Source organism: Antechinus flavipes, chromosome 2, assembly GCF_016432865.1.
Source record: "Antechinus flavipes isolate AdamAnt ecotype Samford, QLD, Australia chromosome 2, AdamAnt_v2, whole genome shotgun sequence".
Taxonomy (NCBI): Eukaryota; Metazoa; Chordata; class Mammalia; order Dasyuromorphia; family Dasyuridae; genus Antechinus; species Antechinus flavipes.
In genome coordinates, this window is record NC_067399.1 from 523,620,038 (window position 1) to 523,632,712 (window position 12,675).

Genomic DNA, 12,675 nt, shown 5'->3' on the forward strand with positions numbered 1-12,675 from the left:
AGGCTAAGGCTGAGAAACTGAGGGACTTATGCAGGGTCACCCAGCTCATAAGGATCTGAGGTCACATTTGAACACTGGTCTTTATTCTTTCTGGCACAACAGTGTATCCCCTGCACCACCTAGAAGCCTGTGCTGAGAGGCAGCAAGCATGTAACTAGAAAAAGTACCAGATTCAGAATCAAGAGATTAATGTGTGAATTTCTGCTAAGACAGCTTACTTATTAGTTGGGCAAATCATTTAAGCTCTCTAAACCTATTTCCTCACCTGTAAATGGTGGATAATAGAGTGCAACTTACAAGGTTGGTATGAGGAAAGTTCTATGTAAACCATCCAGCAGCTATCTACATATATATATATATAATCTTTTATTATTAATTCATCTTTGCATCCCTAGTATCCAGCCCTGTAATTTGCATGTAGCAAAAACTGAGGAACTATTAAGTCAGGTCTCCCAACTCTCAATCTAGTCCTATATTAGTTACTGTTTGTACCGAAAAGTAACAAGTCATATTTCTTCAAAAATATTCTGTAATACAGACTTTTCATTAGTTTAAAGAGTAGAAAAATAGAAAAGGCACAGACTGGTCAGAGTCTGATAATTTACTTTTGAATTTTGATTGTGAATCTGATTCTCTGTAGGTTCTCTCTCAGTTTTTCCAATCTGTAAATGAGAAGATTGAACTAAATGAATTATAAAGTCCTTTTTTCCTCTGAATTTATTTAAATTAATGAACACTGTTTTTGCTGTACTAAATTTAGTTGACCTTCCCAGCTTCAGACAGCAGACATGAAAATCTATATATTGATTCCTGTGTGAAGTTGAGGAATGAAAATCTTTACACCTTACATTTAAACTAAACTCTCTGTCAAGCAAGGTAATGTGGAATCTAGGATGAGCTGGGATTATCAAAAGAGGGAAGAGCACATTCAGACAATCTAAATTCAGTGAAAAAAAGTTGTTCATAGAATATATAGATTTACCAAGAGTCAAGGCAGCAGCATAGCATTTCAGCTCTAACCCTGCATTAATGTCTTCTTCAGCTCTTGTGTTGCATTGTGCCCTCTGGAATTCCTGTTCTATTAATAAACTCTTCCATTTTTAATCAGTTCATCTGATATACTTTCCATCTTCTTGACTTTATGGAACCTGATTTTCTCCAGAATGTCCTGAAAGTGTGAAGTTCTCACCACTCCTTTTCTAATACTTTGTGCTCTTCCTATCATGTATTCTTTTCTCCCCTCCTCTTTGACACACTGGAACAAAAGAATGAGTAGGTTTTTTCCTTGCTTCTGCTATCCCTTTTCTTTGACTACTCAGCAATCTCTCCTCTGAGAATCACTCCACCCATCTATATCACTTAGTCCAAATCCTTGCTGCTGTCACCTAGCAATCTCCAAAACATTCTCTTTTGTTTTAAACAAATTTGGTACCTGGATCCCACCGTTCTTCTCTACACCCACCCCTACCCTCATACTGGGAGTTTTCAGTGTGCTTATTGATGTTCCCTCCAATACCATAGTCTCACAGGTTAGCCTCCTCCTCAGCCCCTATGACTTATTCTACCTCATCCTGCCACTCATCCTGCCTACCTTCATGATCTTGTACCCTGAAATTCCTCTCTATCTTTCTACCTCTTCTCTGTGTTTCTCTTTGTCGCCATCTCTCTGACTCTTTATGTCTCTTCCTATCTCTCTCTTTTTCTCTGTCTCTGTCTTTGTTTCACTATCATATATGTATGTATTTTTTGTAACTGAAATTATCAAATTAAACCTTACCCTTACATTGCTCTATCCTTTGAGAAGCAATGAAGTGGCAGACAGAGACACAGAGAGAGAGACAGAGACAGAAACACAGAGAGAGAGAGAGAGACAGACAGAAACACACAGAGAGAAACAGAGAGAGAGAGACAGAGTTTTGGACAGTAGTAGTTTCAAGTTTGGAAATAAGGATTCTTCTTTCTTTTTTCCTTTCTTCTTCTTATTATTATTATTCCCTTGGCTCCCATGGAATTTCTTCCTCTTGCTTCCCTTTTACTTATGTATTCAAACCTTGAAAGTATACTTTTCTGAATCATCATTCAATTCCTACCCACTAAGCAAAGATGCCCTGTAACCCAGAACTTTGAATTAGGCCCTCTCCTCTGCAAACTCTTTTGGAGAGACTTGCACCCACTTCTTGTCTGACACTACTCTACGTGCCTTTGTGACCACAGGCAAGTTACTTAATGTAAGTCTCAATTTTTTCATCTGTAAAATGTGGATAATAATATCAGTGATAACTATTTCACAAGTTTTTATGAGGTTCAAATGAGATTATTTATGTAAAGTGATTTACAAGCTTTCAAGCACTATATGTACTTGGCCATAGTAGTATTATTACTTACTGACTCATCAGCTCCCATGGTTTCAATTGCAATATCTTCTTTACCAGATCACTCACAAATCTATTGAGCCATATGTAATCCTCCTCCTGAATGCCTCCTGCATCATCAATCTCCTGCTAGAAATCTTTTGAATATGTCTTTGATTCAACATCCTATTCATTTGCAGAATAGGGTTCATTCAAAGTACTTTTGATTCAACAAAGATTGGAACTCAAGATATCTGACTCTGGCTAGGTGGCTCAGTGGATAGAGGCTGGCCCTGGTGTCTTTAAATCACTCCAGTATCTTTGCCAAGAAAAACTAAATCTCAACAAATCTCTAACTCAAGGGCCAGTGCTTCTCCTACTGCTCCATCCTGCTCCATGTTTATATATGTCACATTAACATCTCATAGATGTCCAATAAATATTTTTGACAGATTCATTATTTTGAAAACAATTGGGATTAAGTAACTTGCCTAGAGTCTCACAGCTATTAAGTATTTCAGATCACATTTGAACTGGGGACTTTCTGAATTCAGAGCCAGCTCTCTATCCACTGCACCACCTAGCCCCAGATCACTTCATTTTAACCAAAGGAAGATTTCAGTGAATAAAACACATTAACTTCGGATGAATTTTTTATTTTGGTTTGCTTGGTTTTTACAGGGAAAACAGAGGCCTATTTGGAAGCCATCAGAAAGAACATTGAATGGCTGAAGAAACATGATAAACAAGGAAATAAAGAAGGTATGGAATTATCATTGTTTAACCTGGTATATGCTACTGGGAGAGGAGTACCGATATATTATTTCATCAGGGTGCAGCAACTTGTATGTGCCAGAGGCCTTTCCAACTAACCCTGGCTCTCTAACCTTTCTGCTACCTAGCTAGTATCCTTTTTATGTATAAATTACCCCAGTGAGATGAATTGAATGCAAATTTCTTCTTGGAAACCACAATACTTCCAAGATCTACCTAAAGAGGGAAAAGAATCTCTATTTCTCATAAAGTCCAAATCCATTTTTTGGTCAATAGCATTTCCTATAGCACATCTGGGAGGCAGTGGTGGAATAATGGGAGGAAAAACCCCACTGGGTGGCTGTAGGGTGACACAACCTATTAAGGTGATCTTGAGCAAGTGATTTTGCTTTTCTCTGCTTCAGTTTCCTCATCCATAAAATGGAATTAATTCTACTCGCCAAACTTACTCTATAGAGTTATTGTGATGATCTAAAGAAACAACACTAGCAAATAATTTTCTAACAGTAAAGCACAATGTTAGCCAGGTATTGTGTATTCAGAACTTTATACTAGGTGCTATGGGGATTTTTTTAAGTAAGAAAGGGAAAAGTATGGTCCTCAAGGAGATTACAATTTGATGAGGGGGAAAAGGTCGGAGATAAGTGAAAGCAATAAATAGACAGAGCTGACTGTAATGAAAATACCCAGAAACCAGCGCTTCAGCTGCCCCCGGGCCTGGCACCCCATCCACTGTTGACCTGGTGACGCGCAGCTGTTTTGGGGTAGCATGGTAGCCGTGAGATGCAGAATCTCTAAGGAACACTATTTCTAGGCAGTGCAGTAATCACTGACTTAGGACCACAGCTGCTTGGGGGGATCTTGGGAAAGTCACTCAACTTTGCAATATCTGTTTCCCTATCTGTAAAATGAGGGGGTTGATTCCTTCCAGACATGGACTTATGATCCTGTGAGATACAATTTAAATGTATGTGAGGAGCATAATAGAAGAATTATTGGTTCAACCCTAATTTCTCCAAACTTCGTGCAACCCACCTTCTTATTCACTCATGTCCCAAAGTATGGAAGTATAAACATGCCAGTAGATATAGTTGCAGTTCTTTCTTCAGTGCAAAGAACAAATCAGGATCATTGCATGGTAAAGAATCTTAGATCACAAAATTCTAGAGACAAAAAGCAGAGCCACAGTAAGCTATAAGCAGACCTGATTTTTGAGTCTCAAGAATTGACTTCAAATCCCACTTGTAATGCTTATTACATGTGTGACATTGGCAAGGTACTAAACTTCTCCGGGGTTCAACTTCTTCATCTACAAAATCAAGGCATGAGAATGGATGCTCCCAAGTCCCTTCTAGTTCTAAGCCTAGAATCCAATGTAAGGATGCCCTCTCTGCCCTCCTTCTATAGATGTGGAAACTGAAGTGGATAAAAAGTAAATGACTTGCCCAAACTACAGATCTGCACCCTCATCTGATACTTACTAGTAGGTAAAATGGGGAAAATCTCTGAATCTCTGAGGCTCAGTTTCTTCAGCTGTAAAAGTGGGATAATAATACTTGTGTTACCTATCTGCTGTGGGTATCAAATGTACATAAAACACAATATTTAGCTTTGCTAACTTAAAACTGCACTGAGACTTTTGTAATAGCCAGTACAAATCTGAGTTATTCCCATCACCAACATAGGTTGTTCTGGGTGAATCTCACTAGCCCTTCAAACTTTGACTCTTCAGTGACTGGTTGCTAACATGTGAAACAAAAGACGGCAGCAAGAATAGTGGCTTCAGAATGCAGATAATGTTGTCAAAAGAATATCTTTTTACAAATTTTCCATTTTCTTGTTATTTTGAATTTGACAATATCAACAAACATGAACATTTCAATATACAAAGAACAGAAAAAGAGTATTGTATCCAAAATTAGGAAGCTCATTACAGAGAGTTTTAGGTGTTTTTAGTATATGCTAAATTTAGCACATTCATTTTAAAAGCTGCCCTTCTTGTATGTGTTCCCTCAGAGACTCCTTCTGTTCTCTCCTGTGCATTATCTTTTCCTTTTTTGCACATTGCTATAACTGGCTTTACTTTTCTCCCCTATTCTCCTGTGCAGATGGTTCAGTGTCTAGAGTCTGGAGTCAGGAAGCCCTGAGTTCCAATGTAAGGCCAGGCACTTACTACCTGTGTGATCCTCTCTCTGTTTGCCTCAATTTCCTCAACTGCAAAATGGGGATAATTATAGCACCTACCTTGCAGGGTTATGAGAATCAAGTGAAATTTTTATAAAGTGCTTAACAGTGTCTGGGCACATAGTAGATGATTAATAAGTGCTTATTCCTTTGCTTGCCTGCCTGTTGGGGAAAAAAATTCCTTAATAGCAGTAATGCTGTACCCTTTTTTTATAAATTAAACTATCCAAACACAGGTTTATTCTTTTTTTTGATTGAAAGGATCTCTGACATCTTGGGCTCTTTCCACAGTTCCAAACTGCCTCTCCTATGGCATACTCTTTATGAATACCCATGGTTTAGCTTGATTATTCATTTCAAATCCTTAACTGTGTAAGCCCCACACCTTCCTGGTTTGAAGGGAAGCAAAGCCCGTCTTTTGCCTTACAGGAGTCAGGAAGCACACGACTCATTCCCCAGCATCTCTCAGGCACTTTCAGGTAGTGTCTGGCAAAATGGTTTGCCCCAATAATCACTCGTTATATTATGTTACATAATATATAATAGATAGTTATGTTAAAATAAAAAAGGTCCTGTAGAAGACGACAGGGATAAACTAAACAGATGGCTGGGCCTGGCTTCAGGAGCAAGGGCTCCGATCCTGTTTCTGCTACTTGCTGCTGTGTGACCTGGACACACAGCTCAGCCTCTCAGAGCTTCAGGTTATTCATTTGCAAAATAGGTTTCATGATAAGAAATTGAAGTCCTGATCTTATCTGATAAACCACCTAAATTTGGGGAGAGCAGAGTCTGATGAATTCAGAGAAAATAAATACATTTTTTCTCTTGGGAAATTCCATGAATCCTATCTCACAGAGTTGCTGTTTGCAAAACTTAAAGTTTGGTGTCACTATGATATATATTATCATGGTGGAGAATACCGAAGAAATAGGCTAGACAGTACATGCCTGACAGCTCATAATTCTGTGCCTTCCAGGTCTCTAAGGCTACACTTTGGAATAAAGAGACTGCATCTTGATTCTAAAATCAATATCTCTCCACCCCCAACTCTCTTTTTCCCACCGCCTCTCCTCTTTTTCCCCTTTGTCACCCTCTCTACCCTTCTGTTCTCCCTTCCTCCTTCATTGTTCCTCCTCATCTCCCTCTCTTCCCTCCTTCTCTCTCTTTTTTGCTCACTTATCCTCCCCCTCAATTCCCTTCCTCTTCCATCCTAATCTTCCTTTTTCCCCTTCTCACTACTTCTCTCTTCTTTTCCCTCTTCCTCATATTGTTCTCTCCCTTTTCTTCTCCTTCCTTCTCTCTCCCTCTGAAATATTTCCTTTCTCTCCTTCTCTTCTGGTGATTTTGGAGTTTCATTAAATAATTGGGATATTTGGGACTTGAAGGAAGCTGACTAAATCAGGTAAAAAAACAAAGCAAAACACGTGAAGAGCTTATTTATAACTCACTTTCTTCTTGACAACAATTCAATTTGGTAAACTTTATTAAGTACTCACTATATAGACAAGGTATGGTATTGAATATTATGGCTATAGCATTGAAAAATTACATAATCCCTGCCCTCAAGAAGTTTATATTCTATCTGATAGGATATGACTTATTTGTAGTACTTTACATTTAGTATCTCATATTATCTTCACAACTCTGTGAAGAGAATGCTATTCTTATCCCCATTTTACAGAAAACTGGGACAGTGAGAAATTAAATGACTTCGTGCCCACAGAACCAGATAAGTGGCAGAAGTAGAATTTGAACTTTGTCTCTAGTGAGTCCAAATTCAGCACTCCTTCTACTACATCCTTCTGTCTTTATAATAATAATTTACATTTACATAATCACTCTACAGTACGTGACCTATTTTCAAATATAATATTTTATTTAAGCTTTGTTAAATAAAATATTAACCTGAGAAAGGAAATGGAAACATCATTTTTTCCATTTTACAGATTGGGAAACTTGCCTTAAAACTAAGCTATTTGTCCTATTTTGCACGCACATCTAGTTAAGCCTGGATTCAAGCCCAAATTAACCTGACTCCAGATATAATATTCCTTCCAAATAATGTGCCTATTAATAGCCAGGAACCAAAGGAAGCTTTGTGTTTATAAGAGTATTTGTTGCATGTAATTTGTTTTAATCATATCAAGAGAATCCTGTTTCCTAGAACCATCCACTAGCCCTTGGAAATAGTTTCATGGTTCTGGTATTCATTATAATGGTTTGCTCATTTTCTGCTAATTTTATTTTCCAGATTATGACCTTTCAAAGATGAAAGATTTCATCAATCAACAGGCTGACATTTATGTGGAGAAAGGCATCCTTGATGAAGAAGAAGCTAAGACTATCAAACGTATTTATAGTAGCCTATAGAAAAGACCAGGAATCCAGGAAGGATGCTAAAGTCTCCTAACTGTGGAGATAGTTTAGGATAACATGCTGTAGCTTCAAGCAACTTCTAGTCCTATGATCTGAGTTCTTTTCATTTAAGGATTAATAGAAAATGCTGAATTCACATTGTAATGAATATTTAAAAGTAATGAAAAGCAGCTCTCTTGTTATAAAAACTTACAGTATGGTAGTATCCCTTGATTCACTAAAAAAAAAAAAAAAAGTAGCATTTTGGAAAAAATGTGAATAAATTAAAATTTTATATGCTGAATTTTTTCCCTCACTGACATATTATAAAATTAGAGATGTGTTCCTATGGGAAAAAAAATCCTCCAATGAACTGAGTTAAACTTTTTTCAAGGAAGAAATTAAAATAGGTTCTCACCCTAGGGCATGATGGATACTATAGTATCCCAATGGCGATATGTCCACTGCAAATTGTAATTCCCACCAGCAGTTTACTTTGGGATGTTAAAATAAATCTGTTTATTTTTCTTTCAAAGCCTCCTTAACATGACAAGGTATAGAGCCATCTGCTTCTCTAGGTGCTATTTTTAACAGCCTCTGAATTAGACCATGAACTAGACTCTTTGGGCACCAAACCAAAGGGATCTGAAAATTGTATATTTTTGATGGTTCACCTACAATTTTAAGAAATTCATCCCCTAACTTGTAAATTTCATAATAGTGAATTTTGGATCATTAAATTTATTTGGAATAAGGGAGACATCTATGTATTTCCCAAGAGACCAAATTAGGTCACTGAGTACACCTTAGAGCAAGAAAAATTCTTAAGCCAAATCAGTAGTTATCTGAATTGGATGTATTCCTAGAGCTAAAAATGTTTCCCAACAAGGAATACCAAAAGGTTCAGGCAATGAGCTAGAAATGAATCAGGTGAAAATCATTTGCCTCATTCTGAACCAAAACTGACAGATCAGCTTCCCTAGAGGAAGGGAAAGTTAATGAGCTGAAAGTCCTTCCAAAGCCTCTTCCTCATTCCCTTTCCATAAACATGCTGCTTAAAATAATCACTCAGAAATGGCCTGAAAGATCCATGAAATGTTATTAGGTTGATGTTCCCATAGTAATCCATGCATTGAAAATTTATTATTCAATGTAAATTAATTAAATGTAAATGTTTTATATCTGTTTTCATTTAAGAATAAAAATTTACTGCTTTATATATTAACTGTCATTGCTTCAAATGGTTTTGCTGACATTTGTCCCTACACTCCAGTGAAAATTGAATAGCCTAGTCTTTCCTTTCATTGCTCAGTGGAATTCTGCTATTCTCATAAAATAAACTAAATGGATCATGAGGAGATAGATTGTAAGCTCCTTGAGGGCAAGTACTCTTCATTTTTCTTTTTGTAACTCCAGCAACTATCATAGTAGCATAAGTAGGTGCTTAATAAATGCTTGTTGAATTAAATTGAATGGAATGACAGGTAACCAAGAGAGTGTTCAGGAATGGGATGCTTCTGATGTTCTATGTCATCCTCACTCTAAAAGGTACAAAACCCCCAATATTAAATTCACTAGCTCTTGAGAAGTTGCCCTCCTTAAAAGTTTGTCCTATTTGTGCTTGCTCATAAAATGCCCCTCAAAAAATCCATCTCAAACCAAAAACACCAAATGTGGCTGCCTTTAGTAGAGAGCCAAATGGTTTTCATAACTTCAGAAATAATGTTCAGGTTATACATGTCCTATCTTCTCCTACTGGATTTTAAGCTACTTTAGGTCAGAAATGTTTCTATCGCCTCCCTCAGTATATGTGCATTTCGCATAGAAACTATAATGTAATGGGTACATAGTAGGTATACATACTAGATGTTTGTTGAATGAATATATTTTACCTCTCCCCATCCCTACATACTTTTCTTATATTATTAGGTCATCTTGATTCTCATATTTGGCAAATATAAGTTAATTTCAAATGCCTCACAATTGCATAAATTCCCTACAATTAAAGCCTCAAATTCCCCCAAACATTTAGAAATGTCTTTAATAATTTAGATAAGAATCACAAAGGGAGATTTATGAATTACATCCTTTCCTTTATCCTACTACATGGATCTACTCTTATCAGCTTCTCCTTCAATCCTATAAACATATATCCGAAATCCAATTTTCAATGTATTGGAATGCCCTCAAAAGGAGATCCAGCTTCCAAAAAGTTTTCAATCAATTTGTCAAAGTTTTCCACTATATTTTCATAGGTTCTCAGTGTACCCCTCAGCAAGACTGAAAAATCATCTTGTGCCTAAGACCCACAGGATGTAATATTGAAGAAGGATTCAGCTCTGCTTGTATTCATATAGTTATCTTTTATTTTGGACATAATAAAGGAGTATTGGTTCAGTAATCAGAGGATCTGGATTCAAATCCTGTCTCTAATAAGTGGTGGGACAATGAGCAAGCCACTTAACTTCCCTATTTCTGTTTCATCTTCTGGAAAATGATCAAGTTGGATTAGATAGTGTCTGCAATCCCTTTCAGTTCTAGATCTATGATCCTCTAACTTCTTTCCAAGTTTATAAAAAATATATATGAAGGTTTGGCTCATAATGACAATCTGACACAGTTTTTGAACATTCTGCTGGGAGGAAGTGGAATGTCTCATGAAGTGAGATGTACTTTGTGTATAGCTAAGAAACATATAGAGTTCTGATAAATGAGACAAAAGTCAAGGCATCCTGCCAGAATCATTTTGTAATTTTGAAAATCATTTAATTAATAGAGCATGATGGGGGGGTTTCAGTCATTTTTCGATCATATCCTATTCTTTGTGACCCCATTTTGGGTTTTTCTTGCCAAAGATACTAGTTTGCCATTTCCTTCTCCAGTTAATTGTATAGAGGAAGCTGAGAGACAGGAGGTTAATTGTCTTGCTCGGAATCACACAGCTATTAAGTGTGTAAACCAGATATGAATTCAGGAAAAGGAAAGTTCCTTCTAATTCCAGGTCCTGCAGTGTGTCCCCTATGCCATAGCTGCCCAGAGCACAGTGTTAAGTGCTATCATTTAAAAGTCAACAAAAGAATTCTAGGCCAATGGATATGGGGAGAGATAATGGACAATTGGGGCAGAGTGGGCACTTTCGAGAGTTTCAGTAAAAACATATAAAACTATAGATGGTTTCATAAGATGCTGGAACCAAAAACAAATTGTTTGGTGAAATGAAACCATATCCAAAAGCTTTCCCTGCTTGATAACCCTGTGAGGGGGCTATTGAGCTAATAGAGCCTTTAGGGAAGTTAGGTGAGGAGGGGATGGAGTGCCAGTCCTGAAGTCAGGAAGATTCATTTACCTGAGTTCAATCCCAGCCTCAGACACTTACTAGCTGGATGACTCTGGCCAAGTCACTTCACTCTGTTTGCTTTTGTTCCTAATTTGTAAAAGGAGCTGGAGAAGGAAATGGTAAATCATTCTAATATCTTTGCCAAAAAAAAAAAAAAAAAAAACCCAAGTGAGGTCATGAAAAGTTGGACATGACTGAATAACAAAAAAATCAGATTTTTTTAGAACTCAAGCTTACTTACATACCATAATGACTCAAGTAAGAATGGAGAGTATTATAACAAAACAATTTTAAAAAGCATTTACATGAGGTCATAGTCCTTTCTCTAAAACCATTTTGATTTCATTGTTTTCTTTTCTAATTAGGTCACTGTCTCTTGTCTTCTTTATTTCTGTTCCTATATAACCCTAACTTGATAAGCCATTCCTCCTTGATAACAATTTTCAATAATGACAGATGTATTTGGAGTAACTAATTTAAAATTGTTTATTAAATAAGGACTATATTATTGTCCTATCTATTACATTTACCAAAGATACTATGTTTGTACTTATAAAGGGCATTGTTAGGCTAATGATGAATAAATAAGAACACAAATGTTTTTTCATAGAATAACAGAAAAATGGTCCCTCATTATTTTCCTTATCACTCTAACATGCTAAAGAATTTCCTGTTTTTAAGTAATTTATACATTATATTGATTTTTCCTATTTCTGTGTAAAGTTATTAGAAATATTTTCTCCCAGAATCAGGGTGCCTCAATTTTACATGATCTATAAGCAGCATATAAGCCCTATTACATTTGAAAAGCTCTTAGCACAGAGCCTGGCACATAAGAGGCACTTAATATTTGTGTCCTTCTTTTCCTTCTTCCTACCTTCTTCCCTTCCCTCCCTAAACTTTATGAACATAGAAAGTGATAAACTTTGAAGGTTTGTCCACAATGTCATTGATAATTTTGCTCTCAAACCATCACCCAAATAATTCAAATTTTCAGTTGCATACAAAACAAAGATAGTGCATGTTATGGTTCCTCTTTTGTTTCATAATTTTCAGTTGTTCAGTCATTTTTCATTTGTGTCCAACTCTTTGTGACCTCATCTGAAGTTTTCTTAATAGAGACACTGAAATGGTTTGCCATTTCCTTCTTTTACAGATGAGGGAACTGAGGCAAACAGGGTTAAATGACTTGCCCAAGGTCACCCAACTAACAGGGGTCTGAGGCCAGATTTTAACTCAGGAAAAGGAGTCTTCCTGATTCCTAGTCTGGAACTCTATCCACTGCATCACCTATTTCATAATTACTAAACTCTATAATTTGTGTTCAGATCTGCAAAATGAGGAAGGAAATGGCTAAACCATTCCAGGAGCTTTGCCAAGAAAACCCCAAAATGGATCACAAAGAATAGACATGAATGAACAACAAACAATAGTTGACTCTGTGCTAACTGCGTATTTAGTGTTCATCTACAAGCAAAAAAAAAAAAAACTACAAAGTACTTTTATTTAAAGCTATCTAAAGTGCAAATGAGCTTACTATAAAATATATGTTTTGGTTTGAGCAGCACTGTCTGGGATCATGGATGCAGTTGATGGATGCTGTCACACATGTAGAATGAGAAGATATCTTATTTTATAGATGAGGAAACTAAGGCTCAGAGAGGCAATCTAAGA

The 12,675-nt window shown here is 36.6% G+C and overlaps 1 protein-coding gene across 2 annotated transcripts in view; it reads left to right on the top strand.

Annotated features, from left to right (window-relative positions):
- Nucleotides 1-8,883, top strand: part of SCG3 (secretogranin III) — a 40,247-nt gene extending 31,364 nt beyond the window's left edge. For both annotated transcript variants that reach the window (XM_051980659.1, XM_051980660.1), the window contains exons 11-12: nucleotides 3,033-3,113; nucleotides 7,561-8,883. In XM_051980659.1, the coding sequence (XP_051836619.1) occupies nucleotides 3,033-3,113; nucleotides 7,561-7,679 (200 nt within the window). In that variant the 3' untranslated portion in view covers nucleotides 7,680-8,883. The remainder of the gene's footprint in view (nucleotides 1-3,032; nucleotides 3,114-7,560) is intronic.
- The last annotated feature ends 3,792 nt before the right edge of the window (nucleotides 8,884-12,675 follow it).